Source organism: Bubalus kerabau, chromosome 20 (assembly GCF_029407905.1).
Source record: "Bubalus kerabau isolate K-KA32 ecotype Philippines breed swamp buffalo chromosome 20, PCC_UOA_SB_1v2, whole genome shotgun sequence".
Classification (NCBI taxonomy): Eukaryota; Metazoa; Chordata; class Mammalia; order Artiodactyla; family Bovidae; genus Bubalus; species Bubalus kerabau.
This window is the reverse complement of record NC_073643.1, coordinates 16,979,827-17,003,011: the sequence shown is the minus strand read 5'-3', so window position 1 is coordinate 17,003,011 and position 23,185 is coordinate 16,979,827. Positions and strand designations below refer to the sequence as shown.

The window sequence follows — 23,185 nt, the reverse complement described above, 5'->3', positions numbered from 1 at the left end:
CGGACTGAAGAGCAGCAAGAAGTCAGGTCCTGAGCAATGCAAAGTTTGCAAGGACGAGTGCTCATTAAACGCTAACGTGGGACTGGAACTCACCACTGGATCAGGGTTTGTCTGGCTGAGGCTGGGCTGGGAGTTGAGGATGAAGGGAGAATGTGCTCAAGGGTACGAGGTTTCTTTTTGGGTTTATGGTTGCCCAACTCGTCGAATTTACTAAAATCTACTGAACTGTACAATGTCAATAGGTGGATTATGTGGTATGTGGATTACATCTCAAAGCTGTTTCTAAAAATTGACTGTTGGGTTTAGCACAGGGAGGAGGTCACTGCTGACCTTGAGCAAAGCAGTTTTGGTGCGGGGACAGCAGCGCTGCCTGGCTGGAAGGGCTCAGAGAGGAGAAATGGAAGGAGAAAAGGGACAACAGCTAGAGGGAGAGCAGAAACACGAAAGGGGGATAAAATCGTGTTTGTTTGCTGTTAGGAACGATCCAGTGGAAAAGCGAAGATTGATGGTGCAAGGCGAAGAAAAGAATGGCGAGGTGCTCGAGGCTGGCGCCCTGACGCCTGTGCAGTCTGCGCGGGCAAGAGGCGGGGCTGCCTCGGAATCACCCCACCAGAAGAAGGGCCGGGCAAGTGGACAACCGGGCGCGCGAATACACGGCAAGGCAGAAGACAGAGATGGGGGCTCGGGGCACTTACAGCTGCTCTGGTTTACTTATCGGGAGGATGGTGACTGGTCGAGTGAAGAAAGCAGGTTAACTGGGGAAATACAGTTTAATTAACGGACAGTCCTGACACCCACCTGAGACTTGCGGTCACGAGTTTAAAGTGAGAACAGTCGCGATCGCATTTTTCCAGTCACATCTGGCGAAGGAGGCGCGCACACACCATGTAGAGCGTCGGTCTAACCCAGGCCAGGGCTACACACAGCTGCGCTCATGAGAAGAAACAGAACATGGGACAGTTTATATTGCTGAACACCAATATGCCACTTTATTATTTGGACTTTGTTTTTTCCCATTTGTCACATACCTGTCAATGTTTATACAATGAGGAAAATCAACCAGCAGTGGAAGCAACCAGCCAAAATCAGCTGATAATTCTGTACCCTCTTAACACACATCGATTCTAACTTGGAAGGGACATCTTTAATTTGATTCAGTCTCACGGCTATTCTTAAAATCGGTGTCAAGATTGTCACAACTTTAAATACAGATAGAATTGCCAGAAGTACATAATTTTATATATATATATATATATAATGTATATATATATATACACACACACATACAGAAAAATACAAGACTAATTGTTTTTCCACAATATTTAATTTACACACTACTGTAACTCTGCAACTTCTGAAGACAGGTTAAGGGGTACAAGAAACTGTTTAGAGCAAGTAAGTCGTTTGGTCCAATATTACCTTAACATAATGGTTATTTGCTCCCTCCCTTTATGTGACGACATACTATGACATACAACACATGCACAGTCATTCACTGATGAACAAGGGGTAAGACGCCACGCAGACTAACATCTGTCTACCCAGAGGGCCAACCAACCACACATGACTAGTAAGGCTATGATACAGCTATGCAGCATAATGGTCAACACTGCTGATCCTAAAAGTGAGCACCATATATACATTTGAATATAAAAAACGATTCAAAACCAAACACATACGGGTTAGTTAAAAGGTGCCATTCCAAGGCTATACATAATCACAGGAAAAAGTATTTACATTACTTGGAAAACAGCTGCAACAAAGAGTTTATTGCCAATGCCCTTTATAAACTTCTCTCCGACGTTTAATACAGATGTTACGCTCACTATCTATGTGAACCACACATCTTATTTCTGGCCCTTTATAAGATCCCTGCTCAATAAATTTCAAGCAAATATGTTCTATGGCTTCACCCACACATCTATTCTCATAGCTTTCAATTATAAACATCACAATGAACTAGAGCTGTAGCTTAAAACGTTATCTAGTCTAGGTCTAGAAAGTAAAATAGGTATTTTGAGTATCATCTTTACTTAGGTTAGTAAGCATACTGTGAAATTCAGAGTTCTGAGTAAAATACATGAATCCTAAAGTAGCAGAGTCGGTGTACACTTGGAGAAACCGTGACCAGTGGAATGCTGTCCTTCGCTGCTCCACCCACTCTACAGACCAGACAACCGTCACTCAGACAGGACGGGATGCTGGGGAGCGTGCGAAAGCCAGAGGGACTGGCCACATCCTATAACCAATGTCACTAAGCGCTGCTTTTAAGACCCTCTGGGCACAGCAAGAAAAAGTAGCATCTGGCCCCTTCCCAAAATGATACTGTGTCCTACAAGATAAAAGCCACGAAAGATGATTATCTGGTCAAGAGTAGTCTTGTACAGGAGTAGTTTTAAAGCAAGGGTTCTTTGATTATTGTTTTGGCAGGAAGGTAAGGTAAAAAACACTTCCAGCAAAAAACAAAAAGAAAAAACAAAGCAGGCTTTGTGCATTTTTGTTGGCTGTTTGTGTATTCAACCTTTTTAATCTTTTTAACCAGCCAATTCCCATAGGTAGTTGAGCTAAAGGACATAAAAGAATGGAAGTTACCAACAGACAACCTAATTATCAAAGTCCTAAAAATCAAATGCCAAAAAAAAATTTTTTTAATGGGGTTTTGACTTTGCCAACACCTTTGCTTCCATGTTCTTTAGGCCCTAGCGTTTCTTCTACCTACATGGTTGTCCAGGAAGCCTGGGGTACGCCCTCCTCAAGGGAATTTATACCAAGCATCCTTTTGTTCTGTTAGACAGACACACGCTCTAGAATCGAGTCAAGACATCTTCAGCTCACTTTATCACATTGCAAAATGAGATTGCTTGTGACTGACCACTACGGAGGAAGCTGCCTTATAAATCTATGTACTTTCTCACCTAGTACAAAACAAGAACATCTTTTTCAGTTAAATTTTAAGAGCCCAAACTGTTTTCACACTATAGCTTAAGACAAACAGGTGTGGGTTATGCTGAAATCATGGTTTTACGGTTGTCAGTGCAGACGCTTGCTGCACTCTGCTCCGCACAGGCCCTGGAGGTTGGGCACCCCACGCCTGCGGGCTCCAGGCCTATCGGCATCACAAGGTTATTGCTTTGGTTCTGTCTCAGACACCAGAGTATGCCTCAGAGCACGGAGTTCCCATGTCACTGAAGGTCGGGGCGGGAATTTAGATTTTTCACAAGGAAAAGCATTTTCTCTAAGTTAAGTGCAGAACATCAAATTTCTAAGTGCTCCATGGATATTAGGTTCCAAATATACATTTTAATTTAATCCTGATCATCCACATTAAAATTATAAATGTAAAAATGACACGAGACTTTTCAGCTGGAAAAGAAAAGTAGTGTCTAGCAGCATGCACAAAGACCATGCATTTGTCACGTCGTCAGGCGAACAACGAGAAAGTAATAAATAACTGCAGCTTTAAGAGAGTAAAACCGAAAGGGGACCAGTGGAGTGAGCCGGTCTTGGCCACTCTGAGCAGGAGGCACGCCGAGCTCAGATGAGCTCAGATGACGTGGCAGCAGCTGGCCTGGCTGGAGGCGCACAGCAGCCCCTCCTTGGGGTTCCGCTGGATGTTCACAGAGATGGTCTTTTCGCACAGAGGTAGCTGGAGCACGTTGTTTTTCAGGTTCCTGCTCTTTATCCGGTCCAACTCTGCGGTGGTGTCCACCACGTGGTCGGAGAAGAACTTCATGCCGCCCCCGGCCTGGGCGGGCGCCGCCCCGCCGGCGGAGCCAATGCACATTTTCCAGGCGGACTTCTCCTGGACCTTCACGCTGGAGAAGGACAGGCCGCTCTGCGGGTCAAGAATGTACTTGGCGCTGCCATGCAGCTGCGAGCCGAGGCAGAGGCCCATGAGTTTGAGGCTCTCCACCAGCTCCCCAGCGCTGCGTGCGGCCAGCTGCGTGGATGTGGACGAGCCGGGCCCGGCGCAGCGGCGCACGCTGCCCGACGTGCCGCCCGGGGCGCTGCCCGAGCCCCCCGCGGGGCCGCCGCCGCCGGCGCTGTGCTCGCTGGGGCTGGCCTTGTCCGCGCCCCCGCCGCCGCGGCTCGGCTTGCTCTGGCCGCCACCGTCACCCTCGCTGCCCGGGGGCCCCTCGCTGCTGTCCCGGCGGTGCCAGGAGTACGTGAAGCCGCTGTCCTTGTCCAGCCGCCGGCGGCTCTCCGAGTCGTCGTCGCTGGTCTCCGAGCTGCTGCAGCTGGAGCCACGGCCCTGACTTTTCCGGCGGTGGTAGCGCTTGTGCACCGTGCCCGGGGAGGCGATGTTCATCTTGAGGCGGCTCAGCTTGGGTGGCAGGTTCTCGTCCATGTCGAACTCGTCGTCCGACTCCCCCTCCTCGAAGATCTGGTTGAGCACTGGCGCGCTCTTGCGGGATGTAAGCCGGTTGGTCACGGACGGCTTGCGGCGCAGCACCACCTGGGTCGAGAGGGACATGGGCTTCTTGTCCTCCTCGTCCTCCTCCTCGTCCTCCTCCACCCGGAACAGGCACTTCCGCCCACTGGCCGCGGGCTTCAGGCCGGCCTGTGGCCCCGAGGACAGCGCGGGCCCCGCCAGCTCAGGGAGGTCCTCCTTCTTGGCCGAGTCACACAGGCCTTTGCTCCTGTGCCCGTTGAGGACACTGTCAGTGGCCCGAGCAGGAGACTGAGGGACAGTCGCGTGGGACAAAGGAGTGGCCGTGAGGTCATCCTCAAGGTCCTGGGGCACGTCAATTTTGGTTGGCCAGGACTGCCTATGTAACAGATTGAAAAAAAAAGGAAAAGCTATGAAATAATACGTAGACTTGACTCAAGTGCCTTATATATAAAACACTGGGAGGAAAGCCACAGACATGAAGAAAACGAAAGCAACAAAAAGCAGCAGCAGCCCTGCAAACCCTCTCGACATCCTGAAAGCATCGCGAGGACACTAGAGTATGTGCTCGCATGGGGCTCAGTTTCCCGCTTCGTGACCAAATGAGAACTTCATCACAGCTGTCAGAAGGGGGCAAACGTCTCTTCTACATAAGCGTTTTATACCACAACAAAAGCCTTTTCAAAAGTGCAAGGGAGTTATCGCCAGAGTCAAACCTGAACACAGGTTTTGCTCCTTCTGGTCTTAGATCACAGTCTTTGTAGGTATATTATTGCTAAAAAATTCACCTGCAATTTCTAGTCCTCCAGATTTTACAGGGTGGTGTGAAAAGTTGGTGTGTAAAAAAATAAAAATAGTTTAATGGATTTAAACTACTGATGAGCAAAGTCAGTGAATACTGGCACATATAAATCTCTTCACCAATTAAATTATGCACCCCATAAGCTCCTTCTCTCTCTCTCTCTATATATATATATATGTTTTTGTTTTTTTTTTAATGACCACACAGGAGTTCTGCACAGCAAAATCTACTGTTATTTGAACTTTGATTTTACTCCCAATCCAGAGTCACCCAAGTAGTAAGAACACTGCTTGGTAGCCCAAGGACAACTTTTGAAAGTGAGGTCTCTAGCCTCTTTTGAATAAACATCTGCAACTCTCAACTGCCCTCTCTGCCCAGGAGAAGAGACACCGGAGACACTGCAACAGCCACAGCTAGACTGACACTGCACTTCCCACCAACTGTTATCCCAGACGTAAAACCCAATCCAAGCTGTAGCTTTAAAAGAACCCATAGGAGTTTACTGCAGACCTCTTTTCCCCAACTCAGAGCTTCCTCCTCTCAAGGATGGAGTGGGCCTGTTTGCTGCTCACTGCTCGGCAGTTTACAGAAGCTGAATGTTCAATATTTTTGAGGTCAAGCAGCATCTCTGGACAAGTCCTCTGTCCTCACAACACAACTGTGCCAACTCCAGGTAGGCCTTGGGCCCTGGGAAATGGCACCCAACATTCCTTTCAGGATATATTCCTCAAAGAGCAACCACTCAAAATGTCACCCTGGCAAACACTGGGGTGGCCCTGCGGTGGGAGGCACGTCAGACCCCCCAGAGCCACAGCCAGGCCTCTCAAGGGGGGCGGGGCAAAGACTGGAGGGGGTTCTCTCCTCCCCCCACAACAGAAGCCACCCGGAAACAAGAGGCAAAGCCCTGCAGCTGTACCGGCCAATCCACCATCACTCTGAACCAATGGTTCTTATTTACATGAGTTATCAGATGGTTAAATAGCTCACATCTACTAAGAACATATCCGGGTCCAATGCTGTGCTAGACTAAATAAGCATGACACCGTGAGAAAATCACAGCTTATCTTAACAAAAGACAAGAAAGCTTGCTACCAAGAATCATCAACGAGCTGCAGCGACGGCACAGTCCCAGGGACAGGGTCGGCTCCTGGAGGACCCTCAACGCTCTCGGACAGGCAGAGGGCACGTGCTTCCAGCCCACGCTGGCAGGACACAAAGAATGGACCCTCTCCAGGCAGGCCTTCCCTGGCTGGACCCAGGGACCCACAGCTAACTCAGCCGCCTAACACCAGCCTCCTGTCTCAGGCCACGTTTCTGCACAGGTCACCCTGAGCCTGAGGCGCACCCTGCAATGGAATTGAGTTAGGGTCCGGGGTTTTGACAACGAAGACAAGGCAAGTCAGCAGACATCTACCACATGCCAGCGGGCCAGGGCCCAGGAGGAGGACAGGCCCCACAGCACCTCCACTCCCTAATCCCCAGCTGGGTAAAACGAGACTGCATGGAAGGCGCTGATACTTCTTTATAGCTACTGTTGGCTATGTAATTTCTATAATAAAGTAAAGCCACTTTAATTCATTTACCTGTCTGATCAATTTTAGATTGAGTTCTGATCTGTCCCATTGAAAATAAAACAGTTCAATTGCAAATGTTCCCTTCTCCCAAACACTGGGGTGGCTCCAGCCCAGGCCCACGGTGACTCTGTTCTTCACACAGGAGGGCTCGGGTCAGGGCTAGGTTGACCCTAACCGCTCACTGACCTTCTCCTGGTTTGTCCCACGTGTAAGGTTCCCACCTTCCCTGGGGCCCAGTCCTTTCCCAAGCTGACACCAGACAGAGTGCCTGGTTTTCGTTATGCAAGAAAACATCCAGGATATAAATGAAGCTACCAAATTCATCTTCCAGTTAAACTAAACTTTCAAATATTTAGTCTTTGGTCACCCAGGAATGTTTTCTTGTCTCTTCTCTGTCGCGCCATCCCAAGCAACAACCTACCCGTGGCAAGCTGACTGCAAGTAATTTAAAATCCAATGGTACTCTTCTTTAAAACAGTAATTTATTATTACATATTCACACACATATGTTCATATATAGTTAGATGTACAAGTAGAGAATTACTAAGAATCAAGAGCATCCTGTTTCTGAATCACTATTAATTCCACTATAATTTCATTATTTTATCTGAACAAAGATAAATTCTAAATAAATTTTCATAATGGTGACAAAAGTAACCCTTTTGTAACCCTTCCCAAGTTTTGATATTAAATGGAAAGCTAATATGGTAGAAGAAAAAGAAGAGTAGGCAGGTAGCGGGAGAGGAGGAGCAGGAAAAAGCTGGGGAAGGAAGGGAAGGGAAACACAGCGGAGACGCACGCGGCCCCTGCTCTGCCGAAGATGACGCTGCGGGGACGCCCACAACGGCGACAGCGAACACAAGGGCTCAGTTCAGACCACCTTGCACAGATAGTAATTCGTTTATCCCAATGACACCCCCAAGGAGCAAAGAGCATTATTCCACCCATTTCACAGATGAGGAAGCCAAGTCAGAGGTTAGGTGAACTCCCAAGGTGAAGTAGCTAATAAATCAACTAGCTGATCTGTCACATTCCTGCGATCCTGAGATAACATCATGCCACAGAGAGGCCCTGTAGGTTTTCTAAAATTATTCCCGATACTGAGGGAAAACCCAGCCTTGTTCCCGTAATAAAACTTAAAAGAAAATGACACATCTCTACATGTCAGATCTGGAAGAGTTGAACAGAAATAGCGACAGACACCCTAGCCTGAAGCTGCTTCTGCACAGATGTCTTCGCAGCCAGGCCAGCAGCTACAGCCCATGTCCCCGCGGAGCCCAGGAGAGGAGGGCAGCCCCGGTGACTAAGGACCCCGGCCCCTCCCTCCCGTGGGGAGCCCACACGGGGCCTCTCAGCGAGGCTGTCACTGCTTCATCCTCTCGCCCCACAGACTTAGGAAACATTGAGGAAAAGGTGGCTATTTCAAAACGGTAACTTACTAAAATCAGTGAAGATTTTTTTCTCACCTAAACTGGGCCTTGATGTTGCTCGGGCTTGCAGATCTGGTTTGTATTTCTTTCTCTTGCTTTTCCCTCAGGATCCTTTCAGCAAGCAAGAAGTAAGTGGCTGTGATGTGGTTGTACCTGTTGGTTTCCAGGGCCCTGAGGAAGGAAGGGAGAGACAGCAGAAGCCGCATTAGCAGGTCTGATTTTGCACAACACAACTGAGTTTTTGCTTTTTAAGTAAAACCAAATGAAATCCAATGACCTGGAATTCTTTAAAATTATGGGGGTGGGGGGGAACCCCACAAAAGGCGAAAAAAACCCAAAAGCTGGTAGTAGATCATTCTTAAAACTCTAAGAAACAACTGCATAAAAATGCTCGGTTAGTAGGAAAAACCCAAAATGCTGATGGCAACTGAGCTGGTGTCAGTTTTAGATGCTTAAGAAAAGATAATGAACTTTCCAAGAATGTATACATTATCTAAAAATTTAATGTCCGTCAAGTTTACTTTCATTAAAGTGGCTTACTTGCTTCCAACAGAATTATGAACTGAGTTATATGAATGTGCACTCAAACACGAGTATCAATCAGAAAAATTAGAAAAAGCTTTTCCTTTTACACTATGTATTTACTGGCATTTTCAGACACTAACACATTACTAATCTATTGAAAGCATGTTATTAGCCTCTTCTTTGAATAAAATTTATGAATAAAATAAAATTGGTACGTCCACCTCAAAAGTAGTGCTGAGTCCTCGATGTGGCTGGCACTGCTGGGCACATGCCCACTGGGCAGCCAGCACCCCCGCCCCCCGCCTGCCATGGACAGACACTGGAGGGGTGCACGACCGAGGACCCACAAGGCCCGGAAACACACCATGCTGCTGTTCAGGCCCCCGTGTAGTTAGTGAACTTACACAAGGAACACTTGGGAAGGCAATACAGGGGCTGCTCCTCATAAAACAGACGGTGGGGCCACAGCTCAGGAGGGCAGCCAGGGCCACGCTGAGAGATGCTGAAGTCAGACATCGAGGGGAAATCTGGGACCAGAATGGCTTCTCAGAGGGTTTCCTCAACTGAGCACCAGATAAAGCTGTGGGCTTGTCTTAAGGGGATGGACAAATGTGTCTTTGAATTTGGGAAGCACCCTACAATGAGGAGCTGCTCATAATGTGGGCAGCAGGCAAGACTAGCCTGAGAACAGCTGGAAAGACCTGAGGCTTCAAATTGTCCCTCCTTTTGGATTTATAATTGAATTTACCTAAATTAAACAGTTCTACAGGACTCCACTGCATGTATTTATTTAAGACTCAAGCCAATTCAAGGAGATGCAAATAGCCTTTTATCCACTCAAAAGTGAAAAATCATTCTCTACACATTCCTACAGTGAGTATCCTTGGCAAAAAGAGCAAGTGTCCTGCTCATCTCCATTTATTTAGGTCACTTCAGTAGCTGCGGGTCAATCTGTGAAAACTCAAAACACACTCAGAAACCTGCAGATATTTGTACTTAAACCAAAACCATGAGCCTGAGTCTATTCTTATAAATTCTTCTTTCCAGAATACCCTAAAGATGCACGTCCTTTATAAAGACACCACCCTTCTCATGGACCAGACCCGGGGAGCTGAGCCTGACAGCCCGCCCCGCTGCAGTGGTATGTCCAGCCTGCAGCCGCCTCTTCCCGGCGGTCAGACACCTGGGTCGGAGCACTCAGCCAGGCCAGAGTGGCCCCCTTGAGGGGAGCCCCCCAGAGTATATCCTCGTTCCATCATCCTCAACTGTTTCACCCAACGAATTAAATGACTTTTGACTTGGCAAAACACTTCGTATTTTTAGACAGGACCTCTTAGAGAAATGAATCATTGTTAAAGCAACTGTATCTTTATATTTTCCTTGATTTCAAACTTCATAGGTTATAAAAAACTGGCTTTGGTTTTTAAAAACTATAACTAACGTGTGCATCTCATGGGCTGCAGGTTACTGTAGCAAAGGCTCTAAAAAGCCAGGCAGTAAAATCTTCTGTCTCCTTACGTCGTATGGTCCTTCTCACGATGACTCTGGTAACGTACACACAGACGGGCTTGGCCGTGGGCCCCTACACCCTTACGTGTGAAAACGTGCGACTACAGACAGGCCAACCGCTGATTTCAAGAACTTGGGGTGCTGCCCCTGCTTCCCTGTGGGGACCAGAGGGAGACCCAGGACTTAGGAGGACCCAGCAACGGACAGCGCAGCTACCAGGACACAAAACAGTCTGCTCCAATTCACCTCTGTGAGAAGGGAGAGCGGCCACAGGACCCACTGACACCACTAGCGACGGTTTGCTCGTTCACTAGCACAAAAATAAAAGCAAAAGACAACAAAACCCATGAGCCAGGCCGGGGGCCAGGACCTCCAGAGGTAAGTGACGTAAGCCCTGCCCACTGGGAACTCCAGCCGTTACACCACGTCCACAGGCCCGGACACAGTGAGAGCGAGCCCAGGACTTCCCTGGCGGCTCAGAGGTAAAGAATCTGCCTGCCGATGCATGAGACCCGGGTTCCTTCCCTGATCCAGAGGCCCCACATGCCTCGGAGCAAGGCATGCACCGCAGCTCCTGAGCCTGTGCTCTAGAGCCTGGGAACCAGGCTCAGCCAGCAACTACTGAGCCCAGGAGTCCTGGAGCCTGTGCTCACAACAAGAGAAGCCACCATTTGAGAAGCCCATGCACCTCAACTAGAGAGCAGTCCCTGCTTTCTGCAACTAGAGAAAAGCCCACGCAGCAATGAAGCCCCAGCACAGCCAAAAATAAATAAATTAACAAAACTTTAAGACAATCTTATTTTATAAAATAAAGGGCCCAGCCCAATAACCCTAGCCCCTCGGCCCTGTGCTGGCGAGCGCCGACGTACTCGACAATGGCGTCGCGGTCCGCGATGTCCCCGAGCACCATGCGCTGGATGATGCTGTTGTGCTCCTCTTCCGACAGGTTTTTATACGACACGAGCGGGATGTTATACTTCGTGGCTGGGGAAGGGTCCACTCCTTGAAGCCAAGGATGGTTTTCAATCTCTTCTAAAGAGGCCCTCCTCTTGGGATCTCTCTGCAGCATTCGTGTGATCAGGCTGGAAAGGAAGGTAAGTCCATTGTTAAAGCAAAGTCCTGGCAGGGATGAGTAATGGTGAGCTACTATATTTTTCAAAACTGTTTCCTAAATTTATACCATCAATTTCATTAGGTTCACCAGTGCTGATGGTGGGGCTGACAGGAATGAAGGAAATTTGGTGCCATCAGATTCATGGAATAAAAAATCGTAACCACCAGATCAAGTGAAGCCAAACACACAAATGCAGTTTCCTATCATCTAGGATTAACACGAGACATCAACATCTGCCCCTGAGTTAACTGGGCAGTGGTGCCAGAACCCGATGTAACAGCCAGCAACACAGAGCAGGGCGCTGAGCTAGCTTGTTTCCAGAAGAATGAATGACCATCCTGATCAAAGCGACCAAAGTGTCATCTACCTTTAGACATATATTCTGTTTAAGGGCATTGTGTTGGCAAGAAGGAAGGAAGGATGAAAGAAGGCAGGAAAAGATAGAAGGACGGAGAGATGGACGAACTACTCAGCAAGTAAAAATAGAGTAAAAGTAAGACTCTTGGGAGCAAATGACAAAGCTGGTCTTGTTCAGATTTTTCCTGCTTCTGCACTGAGTAACTCAAAATGGAATATATGCAGAATATAATGATTGTGCAGAGCCTCCCGAAGGTGAGAAGTACAACCAGAACGTAGCAAAGAGCTGGGACCCAGCTTCAGTGTGAGGAGGAATGAGAGGTGAGAAACACATCTCCTGCTAAGATGTCAAGATGGAAACCTGCTTGCCTCAACACTGCTGTGGAGGGGGACAGGGGAGTTTCCTCTAAGAACTTCTAGGTACAAGCTGGTCCTCACACAGGTTTGTGGTCCAAATTAATGACATTAAATGTGTGTGGTACACACAGAGAAAAGGTTACTTTTAAGAGGTTTCAGGGTGGAAATGCCCCTGGGTAACTAGGAGGAAAGCGAATACAAACTCTTTGTGTAGGGACTATAATTTACAAGAAACCTGACCTCCCAATCAAAAAAAAAAAAAAAAAAAATGCAATGGAAACAAAGTTCCACTGCGAGACTTAAAGACAGGATGGCAAATTAAGAATGCAGACTTCAAATACATCTCCATCTATCAGTGAGTACAATAATACATTGAATGCCTCTCCAATTAAAAGACAAAATGCTCACATGGTTAGATGGTAGCAATCAAAATTCTAGCTCCTGGTTGCTAAAACAAAATATGTACCTAAAAACAAGTTAATAAAAGATTTAAAGAACGGAAAACTATATAGCACATGACTGCTAACCAAAAGAAGACTGGTGTGATCAGCTACAACTAGATGACACAGACTGACTTTAAGGCCCAAAGCATTATTAGAGATAGACAGTGATACAAAGGTTCAACTCACCAGGAAGACCCAACAGTTTTCAACTTGTCTGGATTTAATACTATTCCCCCCAAAACACCAAAAGCAAAAACTGACAAGACTTCCAAGTACAAAAAAATAAGCTGAGTGTGTTGTATTAATGGGAGTAATAAATATTTTTATTTGCCTATGATACCTTTCTACACAGTGGAAGAATATCTCATCAAGTGGTAGATAAAGCTGTGAAATAACTAGGAAAGGATTTAAATAATTTTGAACAATATAATTAACAAGCTTAGTCTTAAGGATTTATACAGAAGTCTGACCCCAACAATTACAAAGTGTACACTCTTTTCCAGAATAAAAGGATTATTTACAAAAACTGACTCCATGCTAATCCAAAAGCAAGCCTTACCAATTTAATAAAAACTAGTACCATATAGACTCTAGCCTTGGATCACAATGCAATTAAGTTAGAAATGAATAACAAAAAGCTGATTAGTAAAACTCTTACACGTTTGGAAATTTAAAATATCCTTCTAAAAGTAATGGGTTAGATAAACACATGGAAACTAGACAACAATCAGAACTGAATAACAGAAGGACTATAAATCAAAACTAGCGGGATGCAGGTAAAACGGTGCTGAACTACTACATTAGAAAAGAAAAATTTATGGAATAGTCAACATAAGAAAATGGAAAAAAGGACTAGCCCATTAAGTAGGTAGCAGGAAATAACAGACAAAAGAATATCAGTAGCATAAAACAAACAAGCAAAAAAATACAACAGCAAATCAAGAAAAACAAAAGACAGCTCTTAGCAACATTAAAATGAACAAACCTCAGGCAGGCCTGATCAAGACAAAAACAGAGAAAGCAAAAATAGAAGAAGGCAAAAAAGTCAATACTAGAATGAAAAAAGGACAGCAAATCCACTAGTCTATGGGCTTTAAAAATATAAGTAGAGGATGTTATGAATACTTGAGGCCAAGAAATGTGATAATTTAGATAAAATGGTAAGTTCCTTAAAAAACAAAACTTAGCAAAACTGACACAGGAAAAAGGAGAAACTGAATGGTCCTATGATTATTTAAAGATAATCCCTCTGAGAAGGAGATGCCAAGAAGAGGCTTCTAAAATATTAGAATTGTTTCTTGAGCTGGCTACTGGATACAAAGGTGCTCACTTTATCACATATACATTTTATCCGTTCTTCTGAATGATATATGTCATCATAAAAATAACTTACTCTGTTTTTTCTCAGAAGGGGCTATGAAGACACTCCTGAAAGACAAACATCTAACACACACACACAACATACACCCACAGACAACAGCCTGCTTCCTGGGATGGAGAACAGTAACAGTCAGGGCATAAGGATGATGACGATGATACCACCAATACTCATTCTGAGTGCTACTTCTGTGCCAAGACTGAGCTACAGCTTTATATACATTAATTCATTTCATTTTCACAATAACCCTGTAAGGTAGGTGCCACCATTCTCACATCATTAGTAAACTGAGAAACTAGTATTTGAATCTTGAGAGTTTGAATTCCTAAGTTCTTAACTACAGCCTAAGATAGGGATCCACTTGCAGAGAAGATTCCTCAACCTATCAGACTTTCTTTCATTTAAAAATAATGATGGGAGAAACTAAAAACTTTAAATTAACAAAATACTGAACTTCCAACAGTTCTTTTATTTCATTATGAATTTATCACTATATACATCACAGTGCTATATATAGTACTTTAAATTCCAAATAATCAGCTTGCATGTACTCTTCCTATAGTCACATGAACCAAACAGAGCTCTTAGTCAACTGCGGGGAGGAGTACATGAATAAAATTATGAGGCACTCTCTGTAAACCCAAAAATGGTGTGTTGATAGTCTATTTCAGGAAAGCAAATCCCCTAACTCTTCTCTGGAGCTTTAAATAATTCCAGGAGCAAAAACAGAAAGTAGTTCTTACTGCAATTCTTCAAGTGAAAGTAATCCACCAGTCCTGGAGACTGAAGAGGCATATAATGCGTTTCTTGAAAACTAGCTTATTTGAAACACAGACTAATACATTATGTTCTCCAACGTTAAATTTCAAATCATATTCTGGGGTTAATTCCCAGAACACCCTTACCAAGAGCAGAAAGTTAAAAGGGTTCAAAAGTTAAAATGAACGAAGATACACATGTACTTTTTATAATTTTTACTTACTCTTTACACTCTTTAGACACGTGGGATGGTACTGTGTATTTGCAATCCATGATCATGGTCAATGTTTCACTGTCATTGGCCTCTTGGAAGGGTGGCTGCCCACACACCAACATGAAAAGGATCACTCCCAGACTCCATATATCTGCAAATCAAAGACACACTGTTAAATACTAAATCAATAAGAAAACTAAAAACATTCAGAGGAATAAAAGTAGACTACAAGTTTATTTTATTTTGAACAGGCAAAAAACCTAGAAACAAGTGAAAATGAAAACGATGATCCAAAACCGACATGACGCAGCAATAGCAGTTCCAAGAAGGAAGTTCAAAGCAAGACAATCTTACTTCAGAAAACAAACCAAAAAAGTAGAAGGAAAGAAATCATAAAGATCAGGTCAGAAATAAATGAAACAGGGATGAAGAAAATAACAGCAAAGATCTATAAAACTAAAGCCTGGTTCTTGGAAAAGATAAAGAAAATTGATGGACCTTTAACCAGAAAAGGAAAAAATGAAAAAGGCTCAAATCAATAAAATTAGAAATGAAAAAGGAAAAGTTATAACAGACACCATAAAATACAAAGGATCACAAGAGACTACTGTAAACAGGTGTCTGCCAATAAAAGGCATAACCTAAAAGTAGTGGACAAACCCTTAGAAAGGCACCATCTTCCAAGACTGAACCAGGAAGAAACAGAAAATATGTACAGACCAATAACAAATAATGAAACTGAAACCGTGATTAAAAAAACCAAAAGCTCCCCAACACAGGTCCAGGAACAGATGGCTTCACAGGTGAATTACAGCAAGCATTTAGAGAAGAGTTAACATCTGTCCTTCAGAAAATATTTCAAAATATTCCTGAGAAAGGAAAACTCCCAAACTCATTCTAAGAGGCCAAGATCACCTTGATACCAAAACCAGGAAAAGATATCACAGGAAAGAAAATCATGGCCAGTATCGCTGATAAACACAGATACAAAAATTCTCAACAAAATACTAGCAAACTGAATTCAACAATGATCAAGTAGGATTTATCCCAGGGATGCAAAGATTTTTCAATATTCACAAATCAATCTGTGTAATATATCACACTAACAAACTGAAGAAAACCAGATGATCATCTCAATAGATCCAAGGGAAAGCTCCTGACAAAATCCAACACTCATTTATGATAAAAACTCGCCAGAAAGTGGGCACAGAGGGAACCTACCTCAACATAATAAAGGCCATTTATGACAAACACACAGATAACATCATTCTCAACAGTGAAAAGCTGAAAGCATTTCCTCTAAGATCAGGACCAAGACAAGGATGTCTACTCTTGCCACTTTTATTCAACAGTTTTGGAAGACCTAGCCATAAGAATCAGAGAAGAAAAAGGGGATACAAGTTGGAAACAAAGTAAAACTGTCCCTGCCTGCAGCTGAGATGGTATCACACACAGAGAATCCTAAATATGCCCGAGAATACTACTAGAGCTCATCAATGAATTCAGTAAAGTTGCAGATACAAAACTAATACACAGAAACCTCCTCCATTTCTATACACTAACAACACAAGATCAGAAAGAGAAATTAAGGCAACAATCTCACTTACCATCGCATCAAAAAGAGGAACACCTAGGAATAAACCTACATAAGGAAACAGGAGATCTATAACCTGAAAACTATAAAACAATGATGAAAGAAATCAAAGATGACACAGATGGAAAGATATGCCATGTTTTTGGATTGGAAGAACAATATTGTCAAAATGACTATACTATCCAATGACTGAATGCAATCCTTACTGAATTACCTATGCCCTTTTTTCAGATCTAGAACAAAAAATCTTAAAATGTATGTGGAAACACAAAAGATCCCAAAAAACCAAAGCAGTCATGAGAAAGAAAAACAGAGCTGGAGGGATCAAGCTTTCTGACTTCAGACAATACTATAAAGACACAATAATCAAAACCATATGGTACCTGGCACAAAGACAGGCTTATAGATCAGGAGGACTGAAAGTCCAGAAATAAACCCATGTACCTATGGTCAATGAATCCATGGCAAAGAAGGCAAGAACACACAATGGAGGAAAGACAGTCTCTCCAATTAGCGGTGCTCGGAAAACTGGACAGCTACGCCTAAAAGAATGAAATCAGAACACTCTCTAACACCATACACAAAAATATACTCAAAATGGATAAAAGATCTAAATGTAAGGCTGAATACTATAAAAGTCTTAGAAGGAAATATGAGAACACTCTTTGGCATAAATTGCAGGAAAATCTTTTTGGATCCACCTCCTAGAGTAATGAAAAAAAAAAAGGGGGGATCTAATTAAACTTAAAGGAAATCGTAAAAAAAAAAAAAAAGACAATCCACAGAATGGGAGAAAACATTTGCAAATGATCTGACCAACAAGAGATTAACTTCCAAAATATACAAACAGCTCATGCAATTCAATATATTAAAAAAATAAAAAATGGACAGAAGATCTAAATAGATTTCTCCCAAGAAGACATACAGATGTCCAAAACACATGAAAAGATGCTCAACATCACTAATTATTAGAGAAATGTAAATCAAAACTAATTAAAGTATCACCTCACATCAGTCAGAATGGCCATCATCAGAAAGTCTACAACAATAAATGTTGGAGAGGGTGTGAAGAAAAGGTAGCCTTTCTACATTGTTGGTGGGAATGTAAATTGATAACAGTCACTATGGAGAATAGTACTGAGGTTCTTTGAAAAACTAACAACAGAAATACCGAATGTTCCAGCAATCCTGGGCATAAATCTGGAGAAAACCATACTTTTAAAAGATACATGCAATCCCATGTTTTTTTTGCAAACTATTTACAATAGCCAAGAGACAGAAACAACCTAAATACCCATCGCTAGATTACTAAAGAAGATGTGGTGCATATATATTACAACTGACTATTACTTAGTCATAAACAAACAATAATGCCACTTGCGTGACTTGAATAGACCTGGACATCATCATAGTAAATAAGTCAGACAAAGATAAGCATCATGTAATATCACTTTTATGTGGAATCCAAAAAATAATACAAATGAACTTACAAAACAGAGAGAGATTCACAGTTTCAGAAAACAAACTTAAGGTTACCAAAGGGGAAAGATGGAGGGGAGGGAAAAATTAGGAGGCTGGGTTTAACGTATACACACAAATATACACACACACATATAACAGATAATCACTAAGGATCTACTACACAGCATGAGGAATTCTATTCAATCCTCTGTAATAACCTATATAGGAAAGGAATCTGAAAAGAGAGTTGATATGTATAACTAAATCACTAGCACAACACGGTCAATCAACTTTACTCCAATAACTATAAAAAAACTCAAAGAAAACAGAAGTTTTAAAAAAAATTTATAACTCAGAGTAAAAAGATCTAGGGAAGAGAAGTTAAGCCCCAATCAGGCAGAGAAGGTATCTGTCTTACTCTGTTTTTATATTCACTTAAGATCCAAGTGTCAGGCACATAGCGAACAGTCAATAAATGTTCAATGAAGAAATGAATAGTGACAAGAATAGAAACTTAAAGTACCTATCAGGATTCCCAAATCTATGGACACACACTGCCATTTTTCCCATTACATTATACACCAGAGATAAAACTAAGATACTAATACTCTGAAACATGAAAAGGGTTTTGCCTAAGGTCACAATTGTCTGGGTTGTTCTTAAACCTCAATCCTGGTTAGGTAACCAAATCATGTGACAAACAAGAAAATTAAAGCTCATGAGGAGAAAAATTTTCCTGGGCTGGGATGTCAATGAGGAGAAAGACTGGTTATGCATGACTTCAGAGGAAAGAACTGGGATTGAAGGTATAAGCAACCGGGAGGGCTCACCTGACTTCAATACAGATGTTGCCATGAGAACACTGGAAAAGTCAGTGCGTTTCTTACCACTCTAAGTATTTCAGGAAAAGCTGAGTAATCATCTGGCTAATCTCCTGCACAGGCGCCTGTACTAGTTTTAAAGCTGGACCATCTGATAATCTGAGGACTTTCAAAACCCCCGCATTACACTAACTCCTATAATAACAAATAACCCGCTACTTCTTGCCACTAAATAAAAAATGAAGCCATCACTGAGATGGAAAAAGAATGACTCCATTTAGGAAGGACATCATAAGTCATTCATTTCATCCAAAAGCTAAAAGTGTAGACATGATAATATCAATGTCCAAGTAACACAACATCAATTCAAGAAGCTTTCTAGACCACGAAAAGCTTAGGAGAGAGCAAGTGGCAGGGCACATGGCCTTGGTCACCGCATCTGTTAACACTCAACTGCTGTTTTTACTTAAGGTTAAACACTCAAAATTATGTAGGTTCCATGGGAATTAAAACTTGTTAATAAAATCTTTTCCTTGGTCCAAGCTAAACAAAAAGGGCAATAAATGCAGAAACCCAAAAGTTACACACACTGTGATTTTTCTATATGTACAATAAATTTTATTAATTTTCCCAGTAGAAATTATTGAATGAGATGGGGAAATCTACTAAAAATAAAACATTTATAAAAATGAGAATGAAGGGACCTGAGGATCCCTCAGTTCAAACCTCTGGCTCTGCAGTGTCCCCAGGAGGTCACCTGGCATTACTCGCTGGATGCATGAATTATTTTACTGCCCCAGGACACCAGGAAGCTTAGGATTCCACTCCACTCACTGAACCGCATTTCTTTATCTTGATTCTGGAACCCAAAGGGCCATCTTCACTCAAAGTCAACAATCAGAAATGGTGGCTACTTGCGCCTGTTTCTAAAATATTCAGTGAGAAGAATTTCTAACCTCAGCTCTGGTGCTGCTGCTGCTGCGTTGCTTCAGTTGTGTCCGACCCTGTGCAACCCCATAGACAGCAGCCCACCAGGCTCCCCCATCCCCGGGATTCTCCAGGCAAGAACACTGGAGTGGGCTGCCACTTCCTTCTCCAATGCATGAAAGTGGAAAGCGGAAAATGAAAGTGAAGCCGCTCAGTCGTGTCCGACTCTCAACGACCCCATGGACTTCAGCCTACCAGGCTCCTCCGTCCATGGGATTTTCCAGGCAAGAATACTGGAGTGGGGTGCCATTCTCTAGGAATACCTTATTACGATTTTTAAAGAAAACCATACAGCTGATGTTTACCTGAAACCAGATTTGCACAACGTGAACCTGCTGTTTCTGGTCACCTGCTCCAACCTTCAAGCCACTGAGAACAAGTGGTGATTACAATGATTCTCCCTTCAATGCACGTGTCCTTCACGGCACACAATGGTCATAATCTAGAAATTAACTGTAAAGTAAACCTTCCCCTGACCTTCATTACACAAGGATGGAAATTCACATTTTTGTTTATAATGTATACTTAGCTGTCTCCTCCCCAAGGAGGAGGCGATTTTAAAGTGCTTACAATAAAAATGCATAAGCACTGAAGCGGAGTCACGACGGCAGGTAGGAAGATGCAGAGTTTGTGTCTCCTCACAACCAGGGCACTACAAGGCACTGATGCAGGAACCTGGACACCTAAGTGGACAGGAGGAACCCCCTTCATGACCAGGTGGAATTCAGGGGGTTGGGAGGGGAGGGAAACGGAAACGGTGGGACCAGCAACCCTGAGGGATGGCTGAGGCAGGCTTGAAGGGGCTCACTCATGGTGAGGACATCAGGAAAAAGGGGGGATCTCAGGGAGCTGGAGGACCAGAAGGGAATGGGGCCAGTGCTTCCGCTGCCCACTCAGGCCCCGGGGGGCCTGCTGGGTCCTCCGAGGCCCTCTCCAGCCTTGTGCATCCTGGGGGATAATGGGAGGCAGGGAGAGGGGGAGGGAAAGTAGAGGTGAGATGGGTGGGAGCCCTTAAGGGGCAGCTGGGGCAGGGGCAGGCTTCCCACGTTCAGGGTGCCCACTCACTGTAAGATGATCAGCAAGGATGGGGGAAGACCTTCAGGGGATTGGGGAATTAGAGGGGAGCCAGACAGCATTTTCCACACCTGCTTGGGTCCTGGCAAGCCTGCTGGGGTCCTGGGCCAAACCCCTCCCTTCCAGCTACATAGAACCTAAGCTCCGCCCCCTGCACCTCCCCCACAAGGACCTATTCCCCTGCACAGGGGTCCTGAGCCTAGGCCCCACCCTCAGCAAGACCCCGCCTCCACAGCCAAACCTGGCTCTACCCAACCGCCTGCAAACTCCAGCGCTGAATGCCTCAACCCAAACGACACTAAGACAGGAACACAGCTCCACCCATCAAAAGAGTGAGATGACAAAAACACAGGTCACTGATGAGAGAATAAGGTAAACACCTACAAGACCAAATAAAGGAAGAGGAAACAGGCAAGCTACCTGAAAAAGAATTAACAGAAATGACAGCAAAGATGATTCAAAATTTCAGAAATAGAATGGAGACACAGATGGAGAAAATATAAGAAATGTGTAACAAGGACCTACAAGAACAAAAGAATAAACAAACAGTGATAAACAACACAATAACTAAAATGAAAAACACATCAAAAGAAATCAACAGCAGAATAACTGAGGCAGAAGAACAAATAAGTGAGCTGGAAGACAGAATGTCGAAATAACTGCTGAGGAGCAGAATTTATAAAAAAGACAAGACTTGAAGACAGTCTCAGAGACCTCTGGGACAACATTAAACGAACCACCATTCAAATGGCAGGGGCCCCCGAGCAAGAGAAAGAGTCTGAGAAAACATCTGAAGAGGTCAGAGATGCAAACTTTCCTAACATGAGCAAAGAGACAGCCACCCAAGCTCAGGAAGCACAGAGAGTCCCATACAGCAGGGGTTTCCAGCCCTTTCTGGCACCAGGCCCAGTTTCACTGAAGGTAATTTTTCCATGGACTGTGGGGGAGGAGGTGATCCAGGCGGTCACGTGAGCAATGGGAGTGGCAGGGGAAGCTCTGCATGTGCATCTGGGTTACTACCAGGGGAAGCTCTGCATGCGCATCTGGGTTACTAACAGGCCGCAGACAAGCACCAGGGCTAGCGACTTCTGCCATGCAGGATAAACCCAAGGAGACACACACCAAGATGTACAATAGTCAAACTAACAACAATTAAATTCAAAGAAAAAGTATTAAACAGCAAGGGAAAAGCAACAAATGACATACAAGGAAATCCCCATAAGGTTATCAGCTGATTTTCAGCAGAAATTATGCAGGCCAGAGAGAGTGGCAGAGAGAAATCAAAAGCTTTACAGACAAGCAAAAGCTAAGAGACTTTAGCACCACAAACCAGCTTTACTACAAATGCTAAAGGAACTGCTCTAGGCAGAAAGATAAGAGAAGGAAAAAAACCATAAAAACAAACCAAAACTATTTTTAAAATGGTAACAGGCACATACATACTGATAAATACCTTGACTGTAAATGGATTAAATGCTCCAATCAAAAAACAAAGACTGGCTGAATGGATACAAAACAATATCCATATATATGTACATCTACAAGAGACTTACTTCAGAACCAGAGACATATACAAACTGAAAATGAGGGGATGGAAAAAGACGTTTCATGCAAATGGGAATCAAAACAAAGCTGGAGTCATAATAACCTTAGATAAAACAGACTTTACAATAATAGTGGAGGGGGATTTCAACACCCCACTTACACCAATGGACAGATAATCCAGACAGAAAATAAGGAAACATAACCTTAAATGACAAGGTAGACCAGACAGATTTGATATTTATAGGACATTCCACTTGAAAGGGCAGAATACACTTCCTGCTCAAGTGCACAAAGAACATCCTCCAGAACAGATCACATCTTGAATCACAAATCAAGCCTTGAAAAATTTAAGATAACTGAAATCGTATCAAGCATTATTTTTTTTTTGACCACAATGCTATGAGATTAGAAATCATCACAGGAAAAAAAAAAAAAAAAACTGTAAAAAATACAAACACATGAAGGCTAAGCAGTGCACTGCTGAACAACCAAGAGATCACTGAAGGAATAAAAAAAAATTAAAAATACAAGCAAATGACAATGAAAATATGACCCAAATGATGGCCCAAAACCTGTGTGACACAGCAAAAGCAGTTCTAAGAGGAAGTTTACAGCAATTCAAGAAACAAGAAAAACCTCAAATAAACAATCAAATTTTACACCTAAAGCAACTAGAGAAAGAAAAACAAAACCCAAAGTTACTAAAGGAAAGAAATCATAAAGATCAGAGTAGAAAAAATGAAACAGAAATAAAGAAAACAATAGCAAATATCAGTAAAACTAAAAGTTGGTTCTTCGAGATCATAAATAAAACTGATAAACCTTTAGCCAGAATCATCAAAAAAAAAAAA

General features: G+C 43.5%; 1 protein-coding gene across 17 annotated transcripts in view; it reads right to left on the bottom strand.

Annotated features, from left to right (window-relative positions):
* Positions 1 to 975: 975 nt before the first annotated feature.
* SNRK (SNF related kinase) overlaps positions 976 to 23,185 on the bottom strand; it is a 141,289-nt gene continuing 119,079 nt past the window's right edge. For all 17 annotated transcript variants that reach the window (XM_055557993.1, XM_055557992.1, XM_055557988.1 and 14 more), the window contains 4 exons: positions 14,862 to 15,003; positions 11,100 to 11,312; positions 8,233 to 8,367; positions 976 to 4,769 (listed from right to left, as the gene is read on the bottom strand). In XM_055557993.1, the coding sequence (XP_055413968.1) occupies positions 3,545 to 4,769; positions 8,233 to 8,367; positions 11,100 to 11,312; positions 14,862 to 15,003 (1,715 nt within the window). In that variant the 3' untranslated portion in view covers positions 976 to 3,544. The remainder of the gene's footprint in view (positions 4,770 to 8,232; positions 8,368 to 11,099; positions 11,313 to 14,861; positions 15,004 to 23,185) is intronic.